The sequence below is a fragment of the Manduca sexta genome, chromosome 23 (genome assembly GCF_014839805.1).
Source record: "Manduca sexta isolate Smith_Timp_Sample1 chromosome 23, JHU_Msex_v1.0, whole genome shotgun sequence".
In the NCBI taxonomy this organism is placed as follows: Eukaryota; Metazoa; Arthropoda; class Insecta; order Lepidoptera; family Sphingidae; genus Manduca; species Manduca sexta.
Genome location: NC_051137.1, coordinates 5709831 through 5731312, shown reverse-complemented (window position 1 = coordinate 5731312; position 21482 = coordinate 5709831). Strand labels below are relative to the sequence as shown.

The 21482-nt window shown below is 34.5% G+C and overlaps 3 protein-coding genes across 3 annotated transcripts in view; 1 reads left to right on the top strand and 2 right to left on the bottom strand.

Annotated features, from left to right (window-relative positions):
* Positions 1 to 75: 75 nt before the first annotated feature.
* On the bottom strand, positions 76 to 5982 carry LOC115450538 (ATP synthase mitochondrial F1 complex assembly factor 2). Its single transcript, XM_030178588.2, has 6 exons — positions 5741 to 5982; positions 5358 to 5551; positions 4568 to 4678; positions 3986 to 4166; positions 1885 to 2000; positions 76 to 245 (listed from the first exon to the last, which is right to left on the bottom strand). The coding sequence occupies exons 1-6, from the start codon at positions 5814 to 5816 to the stop codon at positions 93 to 95; spliced, it is 831 nt and encodes a 276-aa protein (XP_030034448.2). The 5' UTR covers positions 5817 to 5982; the 3' UTR covers positions 76 to 92.
* Positions 5983 to 6809: 827 nt separating this feature from the next.
* LOC115450539 (repressor of RNA polymerase III transcription MAF1 homolog) lies at positions 6810 to 11332 on the top strand. Its single transcript, XM_030178590.2, has 4 exons — positions 6810 to 7545; positions 8018 to 8138; positions 8843 to 9120; positions 9199 to 11332. The coding sequence occupies exons 1-4, from the start codon at positions 7340 to 7342 to the stop codon at positions 9260 to 9262; spliced, it is 669 nt and encodes a 222-aa protein (XP_030034450.1). The 5' UTR covers positions 6810 to 7339; the 3' UTR covers positions 9263 to 11332.
* A 2680-nt stretch (positions 11333 to 14012) lies between these two features.
* Positions 14013 to 21482, bottom strand: part of LOC115450537 (mRNA (2'-O-methyladenosine-N(6)-)-methyltransferase) — an 8845-nt gene continuing 1375 nt past the window's right edge. The window contains exons 2-6 of the mRNA XM_037441717.1: positions 19498 to 19815; positions 18830 to 19098; positions 17986 to 18196; positions 16890 to 16948; positions 14013 to 15727 (exon numbers count right to left, since the gene is read on the bottom strand). Of these exons, the coding sequence (XP_037297614.1) occupies positions 15484 to 15727; positions 16890 to 16948; positions 17986 to 18196; positions 18830 to 19098; positions 19498 to 19815 (1101 nt within the window). The 3' untranslated portion in view covers positions 14013 to 15483. The remainder of the gene's footprint in view (positions 15728 to 16889; positions 16949 to 17985; positions 18197 to 18829; positions 19099 to 19497; positions 19816 to 21482) is intronic.

Below are 21482 nucleotides of genomic sequence, written 5' to 3'. Positions count from 1 at the left end.
CAGAATTACCTACGGCAAATACGATTACATTGCATTATGAAAACCGTTATAGAAATATAGAAATAAAAGGTAAAATTTTAATAACAACTAATTTATTGTGTTATTTCTTGTTGTGGAGAGGATTTGACTTTAGAGGTATGTATTTCGGAAGAGCAATGCACGACGAGTAATGACGCGGCCACACGCGCGGTGAGCTCCGCCTGGTTGAGTTCATGTGCCCACGGCACGCGGCCCCAGTGCGACAACTGAAACAACAAAATCACAACTATAAAGGATGTAAACCCCGCAGGTTAAGTGAGTCGCGTTCCGTGATCAAACTGTGTAGATATATCCAGTTCTAAACAGGTGGAAATAGTTGTGTCGATTAACAAGCGATAATTAATCATCTTTTTCAATGAATGCTTTATCTGGATGCAACGCCACTTACCATCAGGGGAATAGGGGACCGGCCTATGCTTGATTTTGTACATTATTCTATATGTAATGGTTAATAATACGAAAAAGAAGCACTCCTGCGAAAACTGCATAACAATTGGTTAAAAGATGAGCGAGTTATTCATATTTAAAATATTGTAACGTGCAGAAGTGGGCGTGATGTGGGGATATCGCTTCATCTCTTTTTTTCGCACTCGTCGTAATTCCCGATGACGTCACATGTGGATATTTCGTCTCTTTTCTGTTTCTTGTTAATTACCCCTTCCACCGAAATTCAAAGACTTATAACTTGTTGATTTTTAACCGGATTTTAATAATTCCTTCTGTGTTATAATTTATATTATGTAAATATTTGATAATAGTAAAGAACAAAAATGAGTCCGGTACCCTATTGTGCCACCTTCCGCGACAGTATAAAAAAAAACCTCCGTGCTGAGCGTTTAGTATTCCGGAACATGCGGTTTAGAGTCAAGTATTAGATGTACAAATGAAAGGAAAAATACTAGCCGAATAAAATGATCAATGACAAACAATTCGTGATGTAACAACGTTTCTGCCTTTGCACAGTCCAAAAAAATTTAACTTTATCTATCTATCGATCTCTTCTATTTTACTGGTTGGATTTTTTTTTACTTAACCCAAAAACTTTTAAATACATTTGGTTAATGATAATTATCTTTATCATATTATGTTCTGGAATAACGAATAGGCTACTTCCGATCGCGGTAATTTGCTACCGTGTATAATATTAGAATTTTTTATCTATTTTTTTAAGTAGATGGCGCTGGCGTCGTTTATATGGCGTGCCGCTATGGATAACTACAGTGATTTAGGGTTTTTTGTAGAGGGAAAGGCAGGCCCGAAGCCTCAAGCAACAACCGGCCTAGAGCAAGCAAGAAAGCAAGGTTAAATAGTTACTGAATTTTTGCTGTTACGGTAAACATTCTATAGACATCACAGTCAGAAAATATACTATTACTGTTGACCTTAGTATATACGTCGCATGATTTGACTCGAATCAATTTTACCGAATATAAATGAGTGTCTATGTGGCCCCGCATGCTTTGAACATCTAGCTGTTTAAATTAGACATCGACATACCGATGTGTATTTCGAGAGACGGCTATGCACCGACTATGTAGTATATCTATATTTTGTATGTACTCATGTAGCTACATTTCAGTTATCTATATAGATTATTACTACTAATGGAGACCAGCAACCATTCCATAGCAAGGGGTTGAGTACTGTGCTTATCAAATATTTATTTATGCTAGCAAGTAATGCAGCAATATGTTCACCTTCATTGAGCCATACAGCAGGCAAACATATTCAACAAGAGAGAAAGGCTCTATATTTCGCCAAAGAATAATAAATATAAAATCTCAATTTACTCAATGGCATTAATTTATCTTAATAAAAAAATAATATTGTAATTTCCAAACTAACCTGATACTCCTCTTCAAGTCTTGCTAGCATGACAGCTTCTTTAGGCTCTAATCTTCGGTTTATACACGCTAACATTAAGATTGGTGATTTCAGAGCTTCCACACCAAAGCTAATTGCTGGTAAAAATGTTTATAAATGTTAATTTGGTGTTCAACGATTATAATTAAAATATGGGGCATTCCACGTGAAGCGGGCACGAAAAAAAACTCGATGTCTCAGATTTTCGTAATATTTGATTATGTTATACCTGTATATGTCCTCGATCCAGATACAAAATATTATTAAAGTATAAAGCCTGGTAAGCGAGTTAAAAGGACTTTGGAAGTATTGACTGGCCGGCTGGTATACGCCACTTCGAATCCAATTATCAAGTTTTTAAATGTTACAATAAAATAAATAAAGCAATGAAATAAATACTTCATTTAATGAGCTTTTTTTATTGCATTTTTGTAATTTGAAAAATGTTTTTTCTTTGAAAAAATATGTTTGAAAGTTTCAAACTTGAATTTCACAAAGTTGGCATATTTATATTTTTTATTTTTTTCTAAAAATAGCTCCTATTGTATAGATAATTCTTGCGAAGTTTCATAATGGGCTGAGAAGTAGTTTAGGAGCTAGACCGATTACAGTGCCGAAGCGCGGTGGTCGCCAGAAAGAGCGAAGTAGTAAAACTTTCAATTAAACTAAATACTTTCGATTAGACTATTTTATCATGTTTTGCATCGCTCTAACGATTCAATTACATCTGATTATAATATAAAAAAATATATTTATATTACTGACGGTGTACAACAACATTTGAAACTTGGCAAGGATAATCTATATACAATATTGGCTATTTTAGTAGAAAAACGTTATTATATAAATATGCCAACTTTGTGAAATACAAGTTTGAAACATTAAAATATATATGAATAATAATAATAAATAGTAGTGGTAATAATAAATATGAGTTTGTGGCATTGATGTTCTAGCCTATATGTATAAGCGGTCGGGTATCGTGAAGGCTTTTGTTTGATGCGTTATGTAAACTAGCCTGTGTCTCCAGGCGTTTTAGGTTACCACTGAGACCGTCAAATTGCCCTTCTGCCATGTGAAGTGGCACGAAAATGAAATTCTGCATCTTTACCACAATCCTGTTTGAAATATAACAAGTTAATACAATTAAATCTTTTTAAAATGTTGTTGTGCACCGTCAGTAATATAAATATATTTTTTATATTATAATTAGATGTAATTGAATCGTTAGAGCGATGCAAAACATGATAAAATAGTCTAATCGAAAGTATTTAGTTTAATTGAAAGTTTTTACTACTTCGCTCTTTCTGGCGACCGCCGCGCTTCGGCACTGTAATCGGTCTAGCTCCTAAACTACTTCTCAGCCCATTATGAAACTTCGCAGAGATTATCTATACAATAGTAGCTATTTTTAGAAAAAAAATAAAAAAAATACAAATATGCCAACTTTGTGAAATTCAAGTTTGAAACTTTCAAACATATTTTTTTCAAAGAAAAAAAAACATTTTTCAATTTCCAAAAATACAATAAAAAAGCTCAATAAATGAAGTATTTATTTCATTGCTTTATTTATTTTATTGTAACATTTAAAAACTTGATAATTGGATTCGAAGTGGCGTGTACCAGCCGGCCAGTCAAAACTTAAAAGTCCTTTAACTCGCTTACCAGGCTTTATACTTTAATAATATTTTGTATCTGGATCGAGGACATATACAGGTATAACATAATCAAATATTACGAAAATCTGAGACATCGAGTTTTTTTTCGTGCCCGCTTCACGTGGAATGCCCCATATGCAAAATTTTACACTATTATTACTACTGTACGATTTACTATTTTTTTAAGAATAACCTAATTCTACATGTTGATAAAATCTGGATAGTTTTATTATTTACGAAGTATGGATAGTTTAAGCTTTAATTTTGATTAGACACTCACTATAATATCAATGTACTCTTAGAAAGCTAATATTATGTCCAATGTACTTAAAATGCAATGGAAACCTATTCAGCTTTTTTAAAAAAAGAATAACTTCTAAAAGTTGTTTGAAACAAACAGTAAATGTATGTAAACAGTAACTTACCATTGAGTGCTGCAAAGTCGAAAGCAAGCAAGTATCTTGCTAGAATTGCCCTGGTTTCAGTATGCATGGGTGGTGGTTCAAAACCACTAGAAACATCTTGTGTAACATCAAATGTTTTTTGAAACCAGTTCAGAATAGGGCCCCATTTCTTCTCTTGTAATATTCTTAACTCTCTCTCTTCCTACAATCATACATACATATGCTATATTTTTGTGAGCTTAACAATCGAAGGGAAATATAAATCAAAGTGACCAATAAGCTAGAGGTGAAAACTAAGAAAATGAAGGAATAGAAAGTCCACCTATGTATTGCATGCACTCTTGTGCACTATTATACCTCCTGTGTACCTGGATAATCTCCATTGAGATTGCCCATCATGGCTGAAATTTGGCTAGAAGAGATTAACGCCACATAAGACTATTCCATAGTATTACCATTACAATGATGTATATGTATATTGGCTCTCTAGCTCATTATATTATACTGTCTTATCAACCAAAACACAAATAATAATTCTAGGATTCTGAATATTTATGTTTTTATTAAATCAAAAACCTATGTTAAGCATATAAATTAACATACCTCATTGTAAAAGAGAAGTGTATCTGTTGGAAAGTATTCCAATAAATAAGTTACTATATCATGTGAGGTTAATTTTCCAGGATTATCCAATGCTGTATTGCACAAAGCTGTCTGTAAATAAACACAATCAATATATTAATAATGATTATTAAAACGCTTAAAAGTCCAAATTCCATATAAGTTAATTCAAAAACGTAAATATATCTTTATGATAATCACAAACAGTATGTCACCTCAATACCATCAATGAACACTATACCAACTGGATAATGTTGTCTTTACAGTAAAGAATTTTAAGAAGGAAAATATAGGATACCTTTTATAATATTAGAAAGATTTTAATGATTTATTTCTGTAATTAAAAAATGATTATTTATAAAAACAAATAAAATTTTAAGGGATTATAACAGATATTTTTTTTTTTTAAATTAAAACGGAAATTGCCCAAAGGCAACTTAGCATAGTGGTAATTAGTGGTATCAATCTATCCACCTTTTAATTGCATTAAACATGTTCTGTTTAATCAACAGACCCAACAAAATACTTAAGAACTATTTTTTGTTAAAATTATTCTCTTTTATACAATATTGTAGACATCTACAAAATTATTATTATACAATTTGGAAGTGATATAAAATGGTTATGCGATTAAAATATGTTGTACACTGAATAAAAAAATATCATACTTGAAATTTGTCTTGGTTCAAACTTGTGCCATCATACTTCACGTCTAGCTTACCAATGTTTTTTATGCGAATAATAAAATAATATTTGTTATACATCTGCTTACCAAATGCATAGTTGGCTGCGAAATAGCCTCACTTTGAGCATCCCACTCTGCCGCAATGGCGCGTGCCAGTGGTTCACTATTGACTAAAAGCACACTCCCATTCGGTGTTTTTAATCTTCGATGGTCTAATGTAACTTCCCACTTACTATCGTTTTGTACGATTCCAGTGTTACGGTAGAACCTTTTTCGTGTGGCTGAAATTAAGATTATAATACTGTTAAAAGTTTGAATCACTACATGTTTTCCACACAAACTGTGCCAATAGGAAAACATAAAAGAATAAAAAGAAAACGTATAAATGCCCCACAATTACACAGTAAATGTTCATATTGTTATTGGAAGTAAATATAAATCTATTATTGCCCAAACTACTGATTACTAACCATAGGTTCTGTATAATAAACAATTAGTACATCTTGATCTAAGTATCTCTCTAGCTACAGTAGTTATAACAGACATTTTTATATTCGGTTGATTTTTTTATTTAGGCCACCAATCAAGTGCTAAAATGTAATTATAAAAGATAAAACTGATATTTTGCAGGCAAAAGTCGACCAGTGTAATCAACTGACAAGGTCGATAATGACATTTGATGAATTGACACTAGACTCGTGCTCGATTTTAATGTTTCCAGTTTACAGCCACAATCTAAAAATTAAATTGAATGTTCCTTATTTGAGACATTATGTACGTAGTGGTTATATTCTTTTTGAATTTGGCTCACAGCCTTATTTACATACGTGCCCTTGTGTACGTGCATAATGATATATACCAGTTGTTGTACTATTCCCAATTCCATATGGCAGCTGTTTATCTGGCATCAGTGAATATCGACTAATCACAAGAAGTAATCACCATCCTCAGGTCACCATCATCGTTGATCGCTGGTTGATCGTCTAAAGATGAGAGTTCCCAACTTAGAAAAGATCTTCTAAATTTAGCGGCATGGTTTATTTTAGGGATTCAATACTTCGAGGAACCGTGTTGATTACATATTTACTTTTTATCTTCTTATTTTCTACTGTATTTTCTTGTTACTCCGATTACCGATTGAGGAGTTAAATAAAACGCTATTACCAGTTTTACCTTGAACATATTACTTCATATAGAGCTGTTAACCACTCTGAGGAACAATTTTCTTTGTCCATGCTGAGATTATTTGGTGAAATGCTGGTCGTTAAATATTTGTTTTAATATAGTGGACATCCTTAACATTAACTTCATGAACTACAATATTATTTCAAATATTTTTCATAGCCAAATTTATGTTTGAAAAGTCAGTACAATATAACTTTATTGGTGTTTCTTCAAGTGGAGATTTAGTTTTTATTGAACTTAAAATGTTGGGGGTTAATATTTTTTGCAGTAGGTAACACTGTCTGAAGTATAACGAATTTCGGCTGAAGGACATGTATCCATGGCTATGAATAATTAAAAAAAACTATGTCTAATTTACTGGGAACACCGAATTGCGAACACTAAGTAACATTGTTTGTTGAATGTTGGTTTGTGAATTGTGATAGCCATTAATTGAGTAATATATTTTCCAGAAACCGTGGAAAGTACAAAATAACATATTAGTGCCGATATTTTACAGTTTGTGACGATGTATTCTATGGATTTTGGGCTGTAACGTTTTCGTAGTGTTAATAGACTTTTGTAGAACTACAAGTGCAGTGACGCCGTTGATTGTGTAAAGCCAACAACAATCTAAAAATACTTTGCTCTTATACAGCACTTTACAATATCAACTTTTTCTTCTCATTTGTGATGTTCCCGCATTCCATCAGCGCGGAAGAAGAAAAGAAGACGAACTTGATTCCGAGTGTGAACCTTTTACACTCAAAAAGAAAAGGAATATTCATACACCCCACGGCTATGTACAGAAATAGTGCAAGGTGCTGCACAAACACAAGTAACCCACTAATAATAAGTATTTTGAGCGGGTAAAGAATCATCAGGTCGTAAGACGAGCAGAAACAATGAAACTCTTGGAGAGTGGACGTTTAGAAGCATTGAGCAGGGCACTGGCTATCCTGAACGGAGACAGTGCCATCCAGGGCCGTGTCGAGAGCTACAGCTGCAAGATGGCTGGGACAGAGAAAGCTTTCTATAAGAAGTTCACAGATGCTGGAGAAACATCACACAATCTCCATGCACTGTCACCTCCAGAGAGTGTCACATACAGGTAAATAATAATAAATTACTACAGAAAATTAAGTTTCAAAAGTTGTAGGCATACATACCTACCAGTGGCGAAGCGTCCATACAACCCGATTCCTACCGGCTTCCCTTTTAGGTTTAATTCCGAATGACGTAGTTTTTGTTTTCTGTTAAATTGGGCGCGATATGTTAACTAAGACTAAATTCTTTTGCCTCGGGTTACCTTTTGAAAAACTTCACCCTTCGCCACTGATACCTACTAACTTTCAATTATAAAACTTTGATAATTTGTTTTGTTTATATATAACTCGGTAGTATTGTGTGAATATATTATGTCTTAACTTGTTTCTATACTTAATTCATCAAATGGTTTTTTTTCTGGCTTAAGTTCATCAGACTTATATAGAAAAATATGCTGGGTATATAATTTAATGTTAATATTATTTTTTGTTGCTGATTTTTGCTGTGAGATTTATATTTATCATGTTTGATTTTAGCCGCAGTTTGTCTGGTGATGATGAGGGAGTTCTTTGTGACACTATTTCTCGGAAGACTTTATTTTATCTTATTGCAACATTAAATGCTGCTTTTCCAGATTATGACTTTTCAATGACAAAGGTAATTTATAAACTGTTTTTAATATTGTTTTAATTAAAGTTTAATATTTAAATTTAAGATCAAATGTAAAAAAAATCATAGATTCTGAATAATTCAAAAGGTTCTTATTATTATTTTTTAAATAACTGAATTATAAGAATGTTGGTAATATTGATAGTAAGCAACATGACTACACATAGTGTGACATGACTAGTGTAGTGTAGTGTAGTAGTGTAGTGTGTGTAGACTAGCACTGCATGGCACTGAGCTCATAACCCTGATTCGTAAAATTGTTAGGCAAAATGTTCCAAAATTACAGTATTTACAATGATTTTATCATATTAACTATGGTTCATGTAAGCACACAACTGGAGTTTGAAAACAAAACTCAAGCTTGCTGGCTTCACTTGTAAATAGTTAGTACAGGACAACATCTCCATTTATGGCTGCTGCACTGAGAGATAGTTCATTGTTTTGAGCCACAGTGAATGTGTTAAAAATGGAACATTAACACCTAGTGTTCATTCCACTTAAAAAGTGGAGTTGAGTTACTTTGTAATATCTATATTTTAAAAAAACAGTGGTACTTGATAGCAGAAATGGACTATGTGCTAGTACCTACCCAACCAAACTCACTATTTAATACAATCAACCTTTATATACTAGTGGAAACATGCACTAGTGATGGGTAAAAAAGATGTTAAATATGAATTTATGTTACACAGAGCAGTGAATTCAGTGCAGAACCGTCACTGACATGGGTGCAAGGTGCAGTGGATGCGGCTCTCTCCGCCGTAGGTGGCATGCGCTGGCGTCAACTGCGTCCAGCACTCTGGGCTGCCATTGATGATGAAGTGCTTTTAAATGAATGCCGTATATACAGTTACAACCCTGACCTAGCCAGCGATCCATTTGGAGAACCAGGCAGCCTCTGGGCATACAACTACTTTTTTTACAACAAAAAGTTGAAAAGGATTGTTTTTTTTACATGCAGAGCTATAAGGTTGGTATTATATTATTGGATACCATTTTTGGAGTGTTTGTTTGAAAACCATACAATTTTGTTTCTTATGTTTTATAGTCCGGTGTGTGCTGTGGATTCTGGTGTTGATTTTGCTATGGATGAAGACGAAGAATACAATTGAAGATTTTAAACAATTTGGACATCCTTTTAATTATAATAGTATAAGCTAAGCTAACCACATTTATTGCATTAATAATTATTGTCACTGTAAATCTGGTGAAAATCAAGTTTTAAAATAAATAATTTCTTAATCATAATTAATATGTATATACTCCATATTATAACAAACAAGTTTGGAAAACTTCTGGAAAAAAGATAATTACCAAACAATTCATATGGCCAAAAACTACAATGGTCGGATATTGTGCAAATTGTCCACATTTATATTTACAATTAGAATTAAAATCACTGAATTTGCAATTGCAACTTGCAAATTATAATGGCCATAAAGACCTGATGTGGTGCGGAAAATATATTTAAGATGATTTTGTGGGAAAATTTTGTAAAGGACCTTGTCAGTCGCCTTACAACTTAATAGACGCTATATCTACATGAGTGGAAAAGAGTAAAGCAATATAAATGTCGCTGAAAAAAATAGAAAAATGAACAATCTAGATCAGCTATACTCAACCGGCGCGGTGAATCTCCTAGATTAATTAAGCCGGTCGCCTGTGAAATAAAATCACAAAAAACTATGGAGACTATTCCTAAAGAATAATATCAAGCAGTTAATTGTGAATAGTAATTAAAATAAATAGAATGTTACATTTTATTTTGTTGTTGGTCATTATGGCCCGAGGCAATATAACTATGAAGTTTTTGTGGCCCCCCGAAAAAAAAGTTCACCAATACTAATCTAGATAAGTACATTAAATGGATAGCTAACTTCAGGGCTATTAGTTGATTGACTGACATTAAGAAAATTATAATTATACCTAACTGAACAAGTAAACAATGAAAGTAATATTGAGATGAAATTTTTTTGTTTATATGTTGCAACAAGATAATTAATAAAAGAGATATCCTACAAGTCACTAAATGCACAAGACGAGCAACTTAATTCTCATTTATTTTACCATATTGTAATATTGTTGTAAATAAATGATTTTATGTTGACAGGCTACAAACTCGTCCACGCATTTGTATATGTAGTGGCTCGATGGATTGTACTAAATGTGGCTGAATGTGTTTACAATAACAAAGTTAAAAACATATAACTTCATATATTATACGAACGGTATCATTCTTCTTTATAATATTTGTAAGACTTAATAATATATATAATATGTTGGTTACTCGCACTTACCAATTTCACTATTAATTTTATATTATTAAGATTAAAATAGCTTACCACGTAATGCATTAATTTTTACAGTTATGTGTAACAACGAAATTTCTTTTAAATTTTGTATTGGAAAAGAATATCATTTGTATGAAAAAAAATTACACAACAACGCTCAATAATTATTAGTTTAATGGATAAATACAGGTGTTGCAGAATAACAGGTGTATCTAAAATAATTCAAATTACAACCTCAAATATTCGTTTATCACTAGGAAAAAAAGCGGCGATAGCCTAGTTGGGTGTGGAACGGACTGCCAAGACGAATGTCCGCAGGTTCAAATCCCAAGGGCACACACCTCTGACTTTTCTAAAATCATGTGTGTATTCTTTGTAAATTTACCGTTCGCTTTAACGGTGAAGGAAAACATCGTAAAGAAACCTGCACATCTGAGAAGTTCTCTATATGAATTTCGAAGGTGTGTGAAGTCTACCAATCCGCACTAAGCCAGCATGGTGGACTAAGGCCTAATCCCTCTCAGTAATAGAGGAGGCCCGTGCTCAGCAGTGGGCAAAGTATATAATTACAGGGCTGATATTAAAAATAACTGGCAAATATAAAATAATACAAATTGATTTAAAATTAAATGTTTAATGTAATTTAATGTTCAAAGTATAATTGGAATACAAAATACCTAACTATGCAGCACCACCTAACTAATAGCATTCATTCTAACCATCATTTGTAAAAGAGCGCTCATTTGTTTTAAATTATCACGGAACTGCATTTATGTAATTATAATATTATCAATTCTATGATATTCTTTTGTTTTCAGCTCTTCTTTTCCATGCTCAAATTTGATACATAAAGAAAATTGTACATTATTCACAAATTATCTTGAATAAGTATTGTGTTTTTTTTTTATTTTTATGATAAATATATTGACGAACTTTAAAAATGGATACAACTGTCCCCTGGATATAACATATAGTTCTAATTTAAATATGATTGTTAACGTTATAGGTTCGCAATAAAATATGTATCTAGTAGTTTTCTTAGCAGTAATTAGTTGTATTGCCTTAAGAGTTATGATAAGTAATGTCTGGTTTATAATGAGCCCTTGCAACAGTTGCTATAAATATTTCTCTAAATACGTTATTACTAGAACTGTAGGTAGTGAGTCTTAGTGTTTCCATGCTGCTTCATAATATACTATGAAGTCGATTTGGGCAATAACGACAATGAGACGGTAGCGAAGATTTCCTCTGAATCACCGACAAGTTTCGCTGTCTCAGTCAGTCTTTGGGAACAGACTGCCGTTAATTTTGCCGTACTCGACTGTTTTTTATACGGTACACAATTACAAAGATATTTTGGTTTTGGTGCCTCGCGCCGTACACAAAATAGTAGCGAGCTTCAAGTTACATATAGCTGCGGTAGTTGGTAAACGTATTAAAATTCAACGTCTAATCAGCCGATATAAAGTAGCCGAGTAAAAAGTAATGTACCATCAATGAGATAACCAAAATGGCATGTATAAGATTTAAAATATATATATATATATATATATATATATATATATATATATATATATATATATATATATATATATATATATTTTAAATACAGGTAGCCCACTTTCACGCTCATTTCGCTAAAGTAGGATAATTAAATGTTTTAACTACATGGCGGATCTGGGCTATAAAAAGCTGACATTTTTCGAGATTTAAAAGATTATATACCCACGTGCTAGTTAAATAGTAAAGCGCATTTTTTTATTAGTACCAATAGTAGTGTATTTATAGATTCGAACTTTTTATTATAAAATTATCATTTTTAAGAATGGTAGATAGTACTCTAAATTATTTAATTTTACAATAGTGACACGATCGTTTTGAAACTGTGACGATACTTATCCATAGTACTCTGTATCTTATAACGCATTTCTAATTTTAATAATCTCTTTATAATATTATATTTTTTTGACGACAGCTCACAGCTCACACTACACTTTAAGCCGGTTATAAGGTCAGGGTTTCAACAAAGCGAAAAGAGCGGAGATGTGTCTTTTTGAACGATCAATAAGATTATGTTTTTACAGTATCTTTAATGTAGTTTATTTTTCTAAGTCATCATATGAGCAGTGGAGATGTGAGTAATGTGCGGTGAGCGGCCGGGCGACACACAATAGAAACGTCCGAACTTATTCTGCGCTCTACTATTTTTTTCCGCGACATTCGTAGACAGTTCTGTCCAGCTCTATCTAGCCAGCTCACATCCCCCCGCTTGAGTAGAACCTGGGCCTTAAGATTGACGATAGTTGTACGTTTGTACTGGACGTGTACGAACGTGACAGCAGGAAGAATAGATATTTCTCATTTACTTATATTTGCATGACTCATGTTCCGGAAGACGCGCTGCTTTATTCAAATAAGAATCTATATGTACCTACAGTCAGCCACAAAATTAACTAAACATATTGGAAACATCAAATTGTGTACACATGTTAAGTTTGAATAAAATATATATTTTTTTCTTCGCGTGAAGTACAGTAAATACTTCATTTGATCTTTGTGACTAAAAAAATTTGTAAAAACACATAAGGGTGTACGGAGCCTAAGTTTTGAATTTGTTTAGCTATTTATGTGGATAACTGTACCGAACATTTATAACAGTGTGTGCAGCATTTATCTTAACGAATGAATAAAAAAAAAGTTAATTTATGTTAGCCAATGAAAAAATTTCCGAAATCGGGTATCCGATTTCATAACTGCCATAGGGCTAGGCGGTGTATGCACTGTGACCCTGCAATCGCTGTGAAGCCCCTGGACCCAAACCAGCGACCTTTTTTATGTCTCCAGCTTGTGTAAAAATTGCAGAAAGAGTAACACTAATATAACACTTCCAGGTCCTTGCAACCGTCAAGGCTGCTACTATTTGTGTTTCGTACACTGGACCAAGGAGGACCCTTTTTTTTGCACATGGTTACGTAGCCTCGCCGCAACCATTGTGATCTCTGGATCATTAAATCTAAATCATCACATAAACCGAAAGTGTCAGTTTAAGCGCACATTTAATATCCCATATTTTTCATAAATAATAATGCCAGCACTGGACTATACTTTTTTGACACATTGCTGTGCATTGATCCCTTCTGCTGAGATGTTTAAAGAACTTTAATGTGTAAAGGTATTTTAAACATTATTTAGCATTTTTGTTTCATTTTACTTATTTTTTATATTGACTAATAAAAATATTTAGGTCAACTAAACTAGTTTTGAGTATCGGGTAAGTGGTCTCACTTAAAAAGGATACTGACAGCAATTTTTAGTAAAAAAAAAAATATTTGTGTCTAGTGGGTGATTTATAGTCATAAAATCATCAACACAAGACATTTCTGTATTTGTTACTAAAAAAAATATTTAAAGCTGTCCTATATTCACCCCCAAAAGTTTCAAAAAGACATTAATACCTTATAATTAATATACATTATTGACTACTTTTTGTCAAATTAGAGATATTATGTTTGTCTACGGAATAGGTTATGAAATTATCTTTGGAAATCTTAAATAATATCTAGTAGTATTGGATAGCTTTTCTTCTATGAAGGCGTTGATAATTGTGACTCGTGCGCACCACGATGACCCTGTCAGCTGTCCAGTCTATGTGTAATGTAGAACCTATATCTACATCTTTTTTACTTAATAATCTAGACTTCATAGAAGTTTTGCTACTTCCCTCTGTGATAGTATAATGGTTTGCACACTTTTCTTGTTCTTTAAATATAAAAAGTGATTAATTCAAGTTAGCCCTGAGGCATTGCAATATGTGTAATCTAACATATTAACTATATGAAATTGACATATTAAGTAGGATCTGTAAATCTAACATTGCAATACTTACAATATTTTATCTTCTTCACTAACATTAATATTTAAGTTTGCATTAGGATATTTTCTTGTGTATGATTAAAAAGCAAAAACCACGAAATATGTACATCATTTTATTATTTTTGTTAATTTTATGTCCAGACGGAATAAAGGTATATTTTCAATATTTTAAGTAAACTGAATTTACATGTGTTTTTGTTAAACATCTACACATTTATTTCTTTTCCCATTTAGATGGAAACGAGGAAAGACCAATGACTACTGTACTGTACGGTGCCTTTATCAAATTAAAATACGACATATCAGATGTTGGTCCCAAACACGATTTTATAATTGTGACAGGGTAACTGACCATAGTAAAAAAATTATACACACACTCAATGCATAGTTAAGAGTTCAATTTCATAGCCTCGAGTCGCACGATTTAGTAAGAGGACAGTGTAAGTATAATATTTACTTTGAGCTTACAATAGAATTTTATAATTTACACCTGATATCTTGTATCATTAAAGTTTTTGTTTTTGCATAACAAAATCTAAAGTAATTAATGCCAGCGGTAATTCTGACTGAATGTACAAAGAATCTACAACCTTTTTAACTCATATTCTAAATAGATTGCATAATATTACATGGTCATATTAGGTCAAATACCCTTATCAAAATTTACAGTGCGTTCTTGGCAGCGAGCCGCAAGTTAAATGCACTTTTAATACGTGAATTTTATTGGCCACCAAAACTATTTTTGATATTACTATGAAATGTAATTGTTTTAATTCATAAAGACATTACTTATTATACGGATACATTAGACGGCAATGAATTTTACATAACAACGATAGCTGTTGATACCTATTACATTTTTAGATTTATAATTGAATCACAGAGGCGGACAAATACACATGGGAAAGGTTGACATCGCACAGCAGAGCTACAAACTTTAAAATTCTTCTTTACAATTATTACCGATTTCGAGATTATCTCTAGGGGCCGGGGAACAGGTTAATATAAAAATAAAATATTTTTCTGAAAATATAATAAACAATCAAAACATAATAAAACTTCATCGCGCTATACAACAGAAAAAAATATCTATAAACTTAAAGGGCAACGATCTGAAGACCGGCCCGCTAACTATTTACAGTTTAGACAGTTCGTCTGTAGGGCGGTGCCTAGCGTCTGTCGGGCGGCTGCGGGTGTGCGGTGTGCGCGGGGTGTGTGGGGTGGGCGGGGTGCGGCGCGGCGTCGGGCGCGGGCGGCGCCGGCGCGTCGGGCTCGCGCAGCTTGGCGCGCGGCCGCCACGCGTCCAGCAGCGCCTCCACACGCTCCTCCGTCGGGCCCCAGCGAGCAAACCCCGCCGCGTTCTGCAGCCACACTACCACGGTACCGCCACCCCAGCGGAAGTAAACCTCGTTCCTGTGGCAAATACGCAACCTTTGTGTGCCGCAATCTCACCGTCACTGCACATGCGCGAAACACGCGTGTGCAGTGACGGACCTTTCCTGACTTTCTAAAATGATCTGTTCAATCACAACTTAATTAAGCCTCTTTAAAAAAAAGAGATAATGTATTCGATGAGTATGTATGTATGTTTCTATGACTCCGATTTTTATAAAATCTACTGATTCGATTTGAATATGCGTCTACTTATTTCAATGTATACGATCCAAAAAAAATGTAACCTCTTTATTCATAAACGTTATTTATCTAAGGACGGAGCATTGCTGTGATAAGTCTGTATCTCAATGCTGACGGCATGGCAGCCTTCACAGTGCTTAGATATAGGGCCGTTGTGATTGGCTAATATTGAGATACAACTTTAATATAATTGGCTGTCAGATAAACAAAGCCGAGAAACAGACTTGTCATCACAGCAATGCTCCGACCTTAGATAAATAAAGTTTATGAATACGGGCGTAAGTATATTAGGATTTATGAAGATCTTCGGATAAACAATGACTTCAATAACAATAACTAAAAGCAAATGAAACGCGATTAATATGACCGTATCTATTTATTGTTAATTAGAGAAAGCGAGAAAAACAGAAACAGAAAATAAATCCGACTTCACAAATCACTACAACCCAAAAAATTATATAATTATGCTATAACGTATATACACATATATTATAAACTATCTACTTAGAGTTGGTGCCTAATTTAAATTTCCAGCTAAGCTAAGTAAATACATGAACTATAGGATTTTAATACTCTGTAACTGAATTCATTAATGATAAATCCTACTAATGTTATAAATGCGAAAGTTTGTGAGGATGGATGTATGAATGTATGTATGTTTGTTCCTCTTTCACAAAAAAATTACTGAACAAATTTGGATGAAACTTTACAGTAATATTGTTTATACATCAGTATAACACATAAGTTACAATTTATAATGATTTTGTGTAATTTGGTCACAACTATTTGTCTTAAATCGCATACTTTTTTACAACGCACAAGCGGGACTTTTATCCTGGAAAACTTCTTCACGCGGGCGAAGCTGCGAGCAAAAGCTAGTGATAAATAAAACTATCAGTTCAAGTCTATTGAGACTGAGTAACATATTGGTATTACTCACTTGGGTAGTACGTGTTGAAATCCATGCCGGTATTCGTGCTCGAACGCAGGGATCACCACCTAAAACATTAATATTTTAATTTGTAGTTTTTATATATCTACTGAAACACTTTTGATTCAGCTTTGTATTATATTAAGAAAAAACATAGCTGCGTCTCAAGTAGAAGAAATAACATGAGTATTATTATATAAACACTAAACATAATCAATATGAAATAAAAATGATCAATATAAAATAAATACATGATCAGTATAAAAGATGTAAATTATTCGCTATCACAACAATTACCAAATATACAGGAAGCTGATTTAATTAGTCTATTAAATGAATCTGGGAATAACACAGAGTTCATAAAATATAATGAAAATAGTTTCAGGCTCGTACCTTTAACCATTACCCGAGATAAATGATTAACTAGCATTTATCCAAACGCCAAAAGTACATTGACCTTTAGGTAACGTGACCGACCTCTCGTGACCTAACACGAATCGATGCGCGGGGAAGGGGGATGCAGAGGGATGTCGCCGGCTGTGCGCGTGCGCTCAATGGTCGGTCGGCGCAGAACGGCGTCGGTACCCGGTCAAAGGCGGAGTAGTTATTACCTCATTTTATCGCATACTATGGCGCTTTAGATAGCGTAGGCATATTTGTTCCTGATTTTGAGTTCAACAGCCGCAGTGTTTTAGAAAATAAACAATATTTTGATGATAATTTAAGGTGTTATTTTTTATTATTGATTTGATAAGAGAATCGCGGGGCCTTCAATCGGGGAACCAGTGCCTTCAATTATTAGACTAATTAATTGGGCTTCCTGTATATAATAGCTAAAATGAAGTATTAATTTTGTAACCCTTTCTGAAACCATTGCGCGCATGAAGGAGAGTGAGATTTTGGCACGATTAACGAAAATATAAAAGAAGGAATACTTAAGAACCTTAATATCGTTCAAACTAAAAAAAAAAATGTGGTCGAATTTTACCACTGAGCGAACACTATATACATATTATGATACATGTTCGTCGTTTACTTCAGCGCCAAAACTAAGGACCGAAATAAGTACAACCAGTTGATTTGCACATTTCATCTTTAAGGTTACCTGTTTTCTCTTGAAATGGCTGGCTTGAAGTTTGTGCAGGGCGTGAGTCTGCCTGTCGGGCCACTCTGGCAATACCACAACAAAACTGAGAGGCTCGGCAGAGTCCTGAAGCAGCCGCTCCATGTGTCGAAAAGACGCCTCCAGTAACTCTTCGCAGTAGGGCGGGTGAGCAACCATTGAACCTGACACGGGTCGTAGCTCCAAAAACGGCCTACAATTGGCAACATTTGTATGTATGTTTGACAACACGTTTTAAAATTAATTTCCACAATAAATAGTCTTAAATTTTTTAACCATTTCATAAATATCTATATTATTATAATTCTGCCCATACTTTCGGAACACGTTTTTCCTAATATTTTGTGGCACTAACAAAACTCAATTTACTTCTACTATTTTTTTATAACTAGCAGATATTTCACTGGTTTATATATTATGTTTTATCCGATTCTAAAGGCTACTCTATTCGTTTTAAAAAAATCATGGTTGTTCAGCGATAAGTTGCTACCCCATGGTCCAATTTAAATTATTCTTTTTGCTTTGGATTTCTTATTGCTTCAGAATTGTCCCATTTTGATTTCATTGGTATAGGACTTTGGACTTCGAAGATACAGAACGGAAATCCTTAAAATCTAATAGGATAATAATGATTATTTTTGTATTGTCCCAATTATATGTGTCTAATAACAAAAAAAAAACAACTTGGAAACATGAATTGGAAGAATACAATACTTCTGTTTTAAGAATTTCTTATTAAGCCGTATGAAAAGTTAAAATATTTATTGCCATTTCAAATTGTTTATATTTCATGGTTTATTATTAGTTGATTACCACTACAACTCACCCTCGTGATCCAAAGTACGTGTCAGTGTCTGCGAAAGCCGAACAATATTGTCTGAAGTAGGAGTCGAGCGGGCTGGCGAAGCACTCGAAGGTGACGCCGAAGCAGCGGTGCAGGCAGTCCAGCACCGGCACCGGCAGCGCCATCTGCGTCAGCTGCGCCTCGCCGCCCGCGCCCACCCACGCCGCGTACCGCCGCAGCAGGCACCACACGCGCGACAGGAAGTGCTCGAACTTCTTGTCGTCGAAACAGTTGTAGCGGTACAGACATTCCTGTGGGAAACCAAACCGCTGCAGTTGCTCTACGTTATTGTCTTTTAGTTTAATGCTCACTTTACTATTATCGATCACAACTTTGATATAAAGGTCATAAAATTTAATCTACATACATTACAGTGGACACAACAACTAACGATCTTATGACATTATACGAAATATAAATTCGAAATTGGACACTACATTGTTGAGTCAGATGTCTCAGTGCCACTAGTAGATCAAACCGTAGACAACATTTGTTCTTAGTACCTGCAGCTACATTTAGTATAGCACATAATAGTTTGTTACATTGTATAAATGATCAAGTATCTTTGAACATTGTTTCTGTGCCTTATAAATAAATCGTATAAACTATACTTTGCATTAACTTTCAGTTTTTACTTGAGCAAACTTTACCAGTTTCTGTAGATATGTAGCGTTCAAGATCTGAGTTTCGCCAAGATAGCGTAACATGGCGGGGTCGCGGTCCACAAAGTGCTCGACGAGCGGAGCCCGCGGCGCGGGCAGTGCGAACTGCACCGGGTAGCACCACACCTTCCGCAGCGCCGCCTGCTGCAGCGGCGCCGCCAGCTCCTGCGCAAACAATATCACACACCGATAAAATACGATTACTGCGACTGTAAACTGCAGACTGCGAATGCTGGTGTTTTTGTTGCACAAAATCAAATATTTAATTGAGATTTTTGGTGCGGTAGTTGGTATTATTATGTATTTCTAGTTCCACAAAAATCTACCCCATATCTATATACTATTATATAAAGCTGAAGAGTTTGTTTGTTTGTTTGTTTGTTTGAACGCGCTAATCTCAGGAACTACCGGTCCAAACCGAAAAATTCTTTGTGCGTTGGATAGCCCTTTGTTCGTGGAGTGCTATAGGCTATATATCATCACGCTATACCCAATAGGAGCGGAGCAGTAATGGCTAATCTCAGGAAATACCGGTTCAAACTGAAAAATTCTTTTTGCGTTGGATAGCCCTTTGTTCGTGGAGTGCTATAGGCTATATATCATCACGCTATACCTAATAGGAGCGGAGCAGTAATGGCTAATCTCAGGAACTACCGGTCCAAACTGAAAAATTCTTTTTGCGTTGGATAGCCCTTTGTTCGTGGAGTGCTATAGGCTATATATCATCACGCTATACCTAATAGGAGCGGAGCAGTAATGGCTAATCTCAGGAACTACCGGTCCAAACTAAAAAAATATTTTTGCGTTGGATAGCCCTTTGTTCGTGGAGTGCTATAGGCTATATATCATCACGCTATATTCAATAGGAGCGGAGCAGTAATGGCTAATCTCAGGAACTACCAATTCGAACTGAAAAAATATTTTTGGGTTGAATAGACCTTTGTTTGTGGAGTGCTCAAAGTCATATATCATCACGCTATGACCAATAGGAGCGGAGCAGTAATGGCTAATCTCAGGAACTACCGGTTTCAACTGAAAAATTCGTTTGGTGTTGGATAGCCCTTTATTTGTGGACCGATATAAGCTATATATCATCACGCTATGACCAATAGGAGCAGAGCAGTAATGAAACATGTTGCAAAAACGGGGAAAATTATAAGTTTTGAGAGCTTCCGTTGCCTGCGCTGCGTAAACGGTTAAAGTTATGCAACAATGACGTGTGACGGGATTTTTCCACTTTAAAAGTTCTAAAAAATATATTATACAACAAAGTCCCCCGCTGCATCTGTCTGTCTGCACGTGTTAAACTCAAAAACTTCCCAACGTATTAAGATGAAATTTGGTATGGAGACAGTTTGAGACCCTGGGAAGAACATAGGCTCCCGGGAAATTACTACTTTTATAACGGAAAACTTTAGCCTGAAAAACTTTATAACGCGGGCGGAGCCGCGGGCAAAAGCTAGTATTTTATAAGTGCAAGTTTATTTATTTCTTTGCCGCGAAGTAGTAATTTGCAGTAGAGTTTAGAATTCATAAGGGTGCAATAGCTAGATACATGCACACCTGTTGCTTGCCTGCAGACTGTGGCGTACTGTTAGCGAATTTATTGAGCGGTGAAATTCTGATGTAGGTATAAATATTTTTATGTATGTGGATCATTTTTTAATTTTAGACAAAAAGTAGAAACTAAGATAAGTAGATGACTGTTTTGGTGACGAGACTCCGTTTGTAAATAGGTTTTTTGAATGACGGGCAAAGGTTTCTAGGGTATGCGCCAACCACCTTTGCACCGCTCTCCCCCGAGCCAAGCCCATACTGAGAGGTAGACCAAAGTATCATTCACCCAAATTTCGTCAGTTATGTTAGGTTCTATATAATAGGGGGCAGTCTACTGCCATTTACTGGGCACAATTTATGATAGGCTGATACTGGGTAGAAAAACCCATATCTTATTGCCCGATCTATGATTCAAA

What these genes read in the sequence shown, in the direction of transcription:
- LOC115450538 (XM_030178588.2), bottom strand. Translation starts at nt 5,816, where the DNA reads ATGTCTGTTATAACTACTGTAGCTAGAGAGATACTTAGATCAAGATGT. An exon ending in CGCAGCCAACTATGCATTTG is followed by an intron (nt 4,679 to 5,357) that starts GTAAGCAGATGT and finishes GTTTATTTACAG; the next exon opens with ACAGCTTTGTGCAATACAGC. An exon ending in CACTTCTCTTTTACAATGAG is followed by an intron (nt 4,167 to 4,567) that starts GTATGTTAATTT and finishes GTATGATTGTAG; the next exon opens with GAAGAGAGAGAGTTAAGAAT.
- LOC115450539 (XM_030178590.2), top strand. Translation starts at nt 7,340, where the DNA reads ATGAAACTCTTGGAGAGTGGACGTTTAGAAGCATTGAGCAGGGCACTG. An exon ending in CCAGAGAGTGTCACATACAG is followed by an intron (nt 7,546 to 8,017) that starts GTAAATAATAAT and finishes GTTTGATTTTAG; the next exon opens with CCGCAGTTTGTCTGGTGATG. An exon ending in ATGACTTTTCAATGACAAAG is followed by an intron (nt 8,139 to 8,842) that starts GTAATTTATAAA and finishes TATGTTACACAG; the next exon opens with AGCAGTGAATTCAGTGCAGA.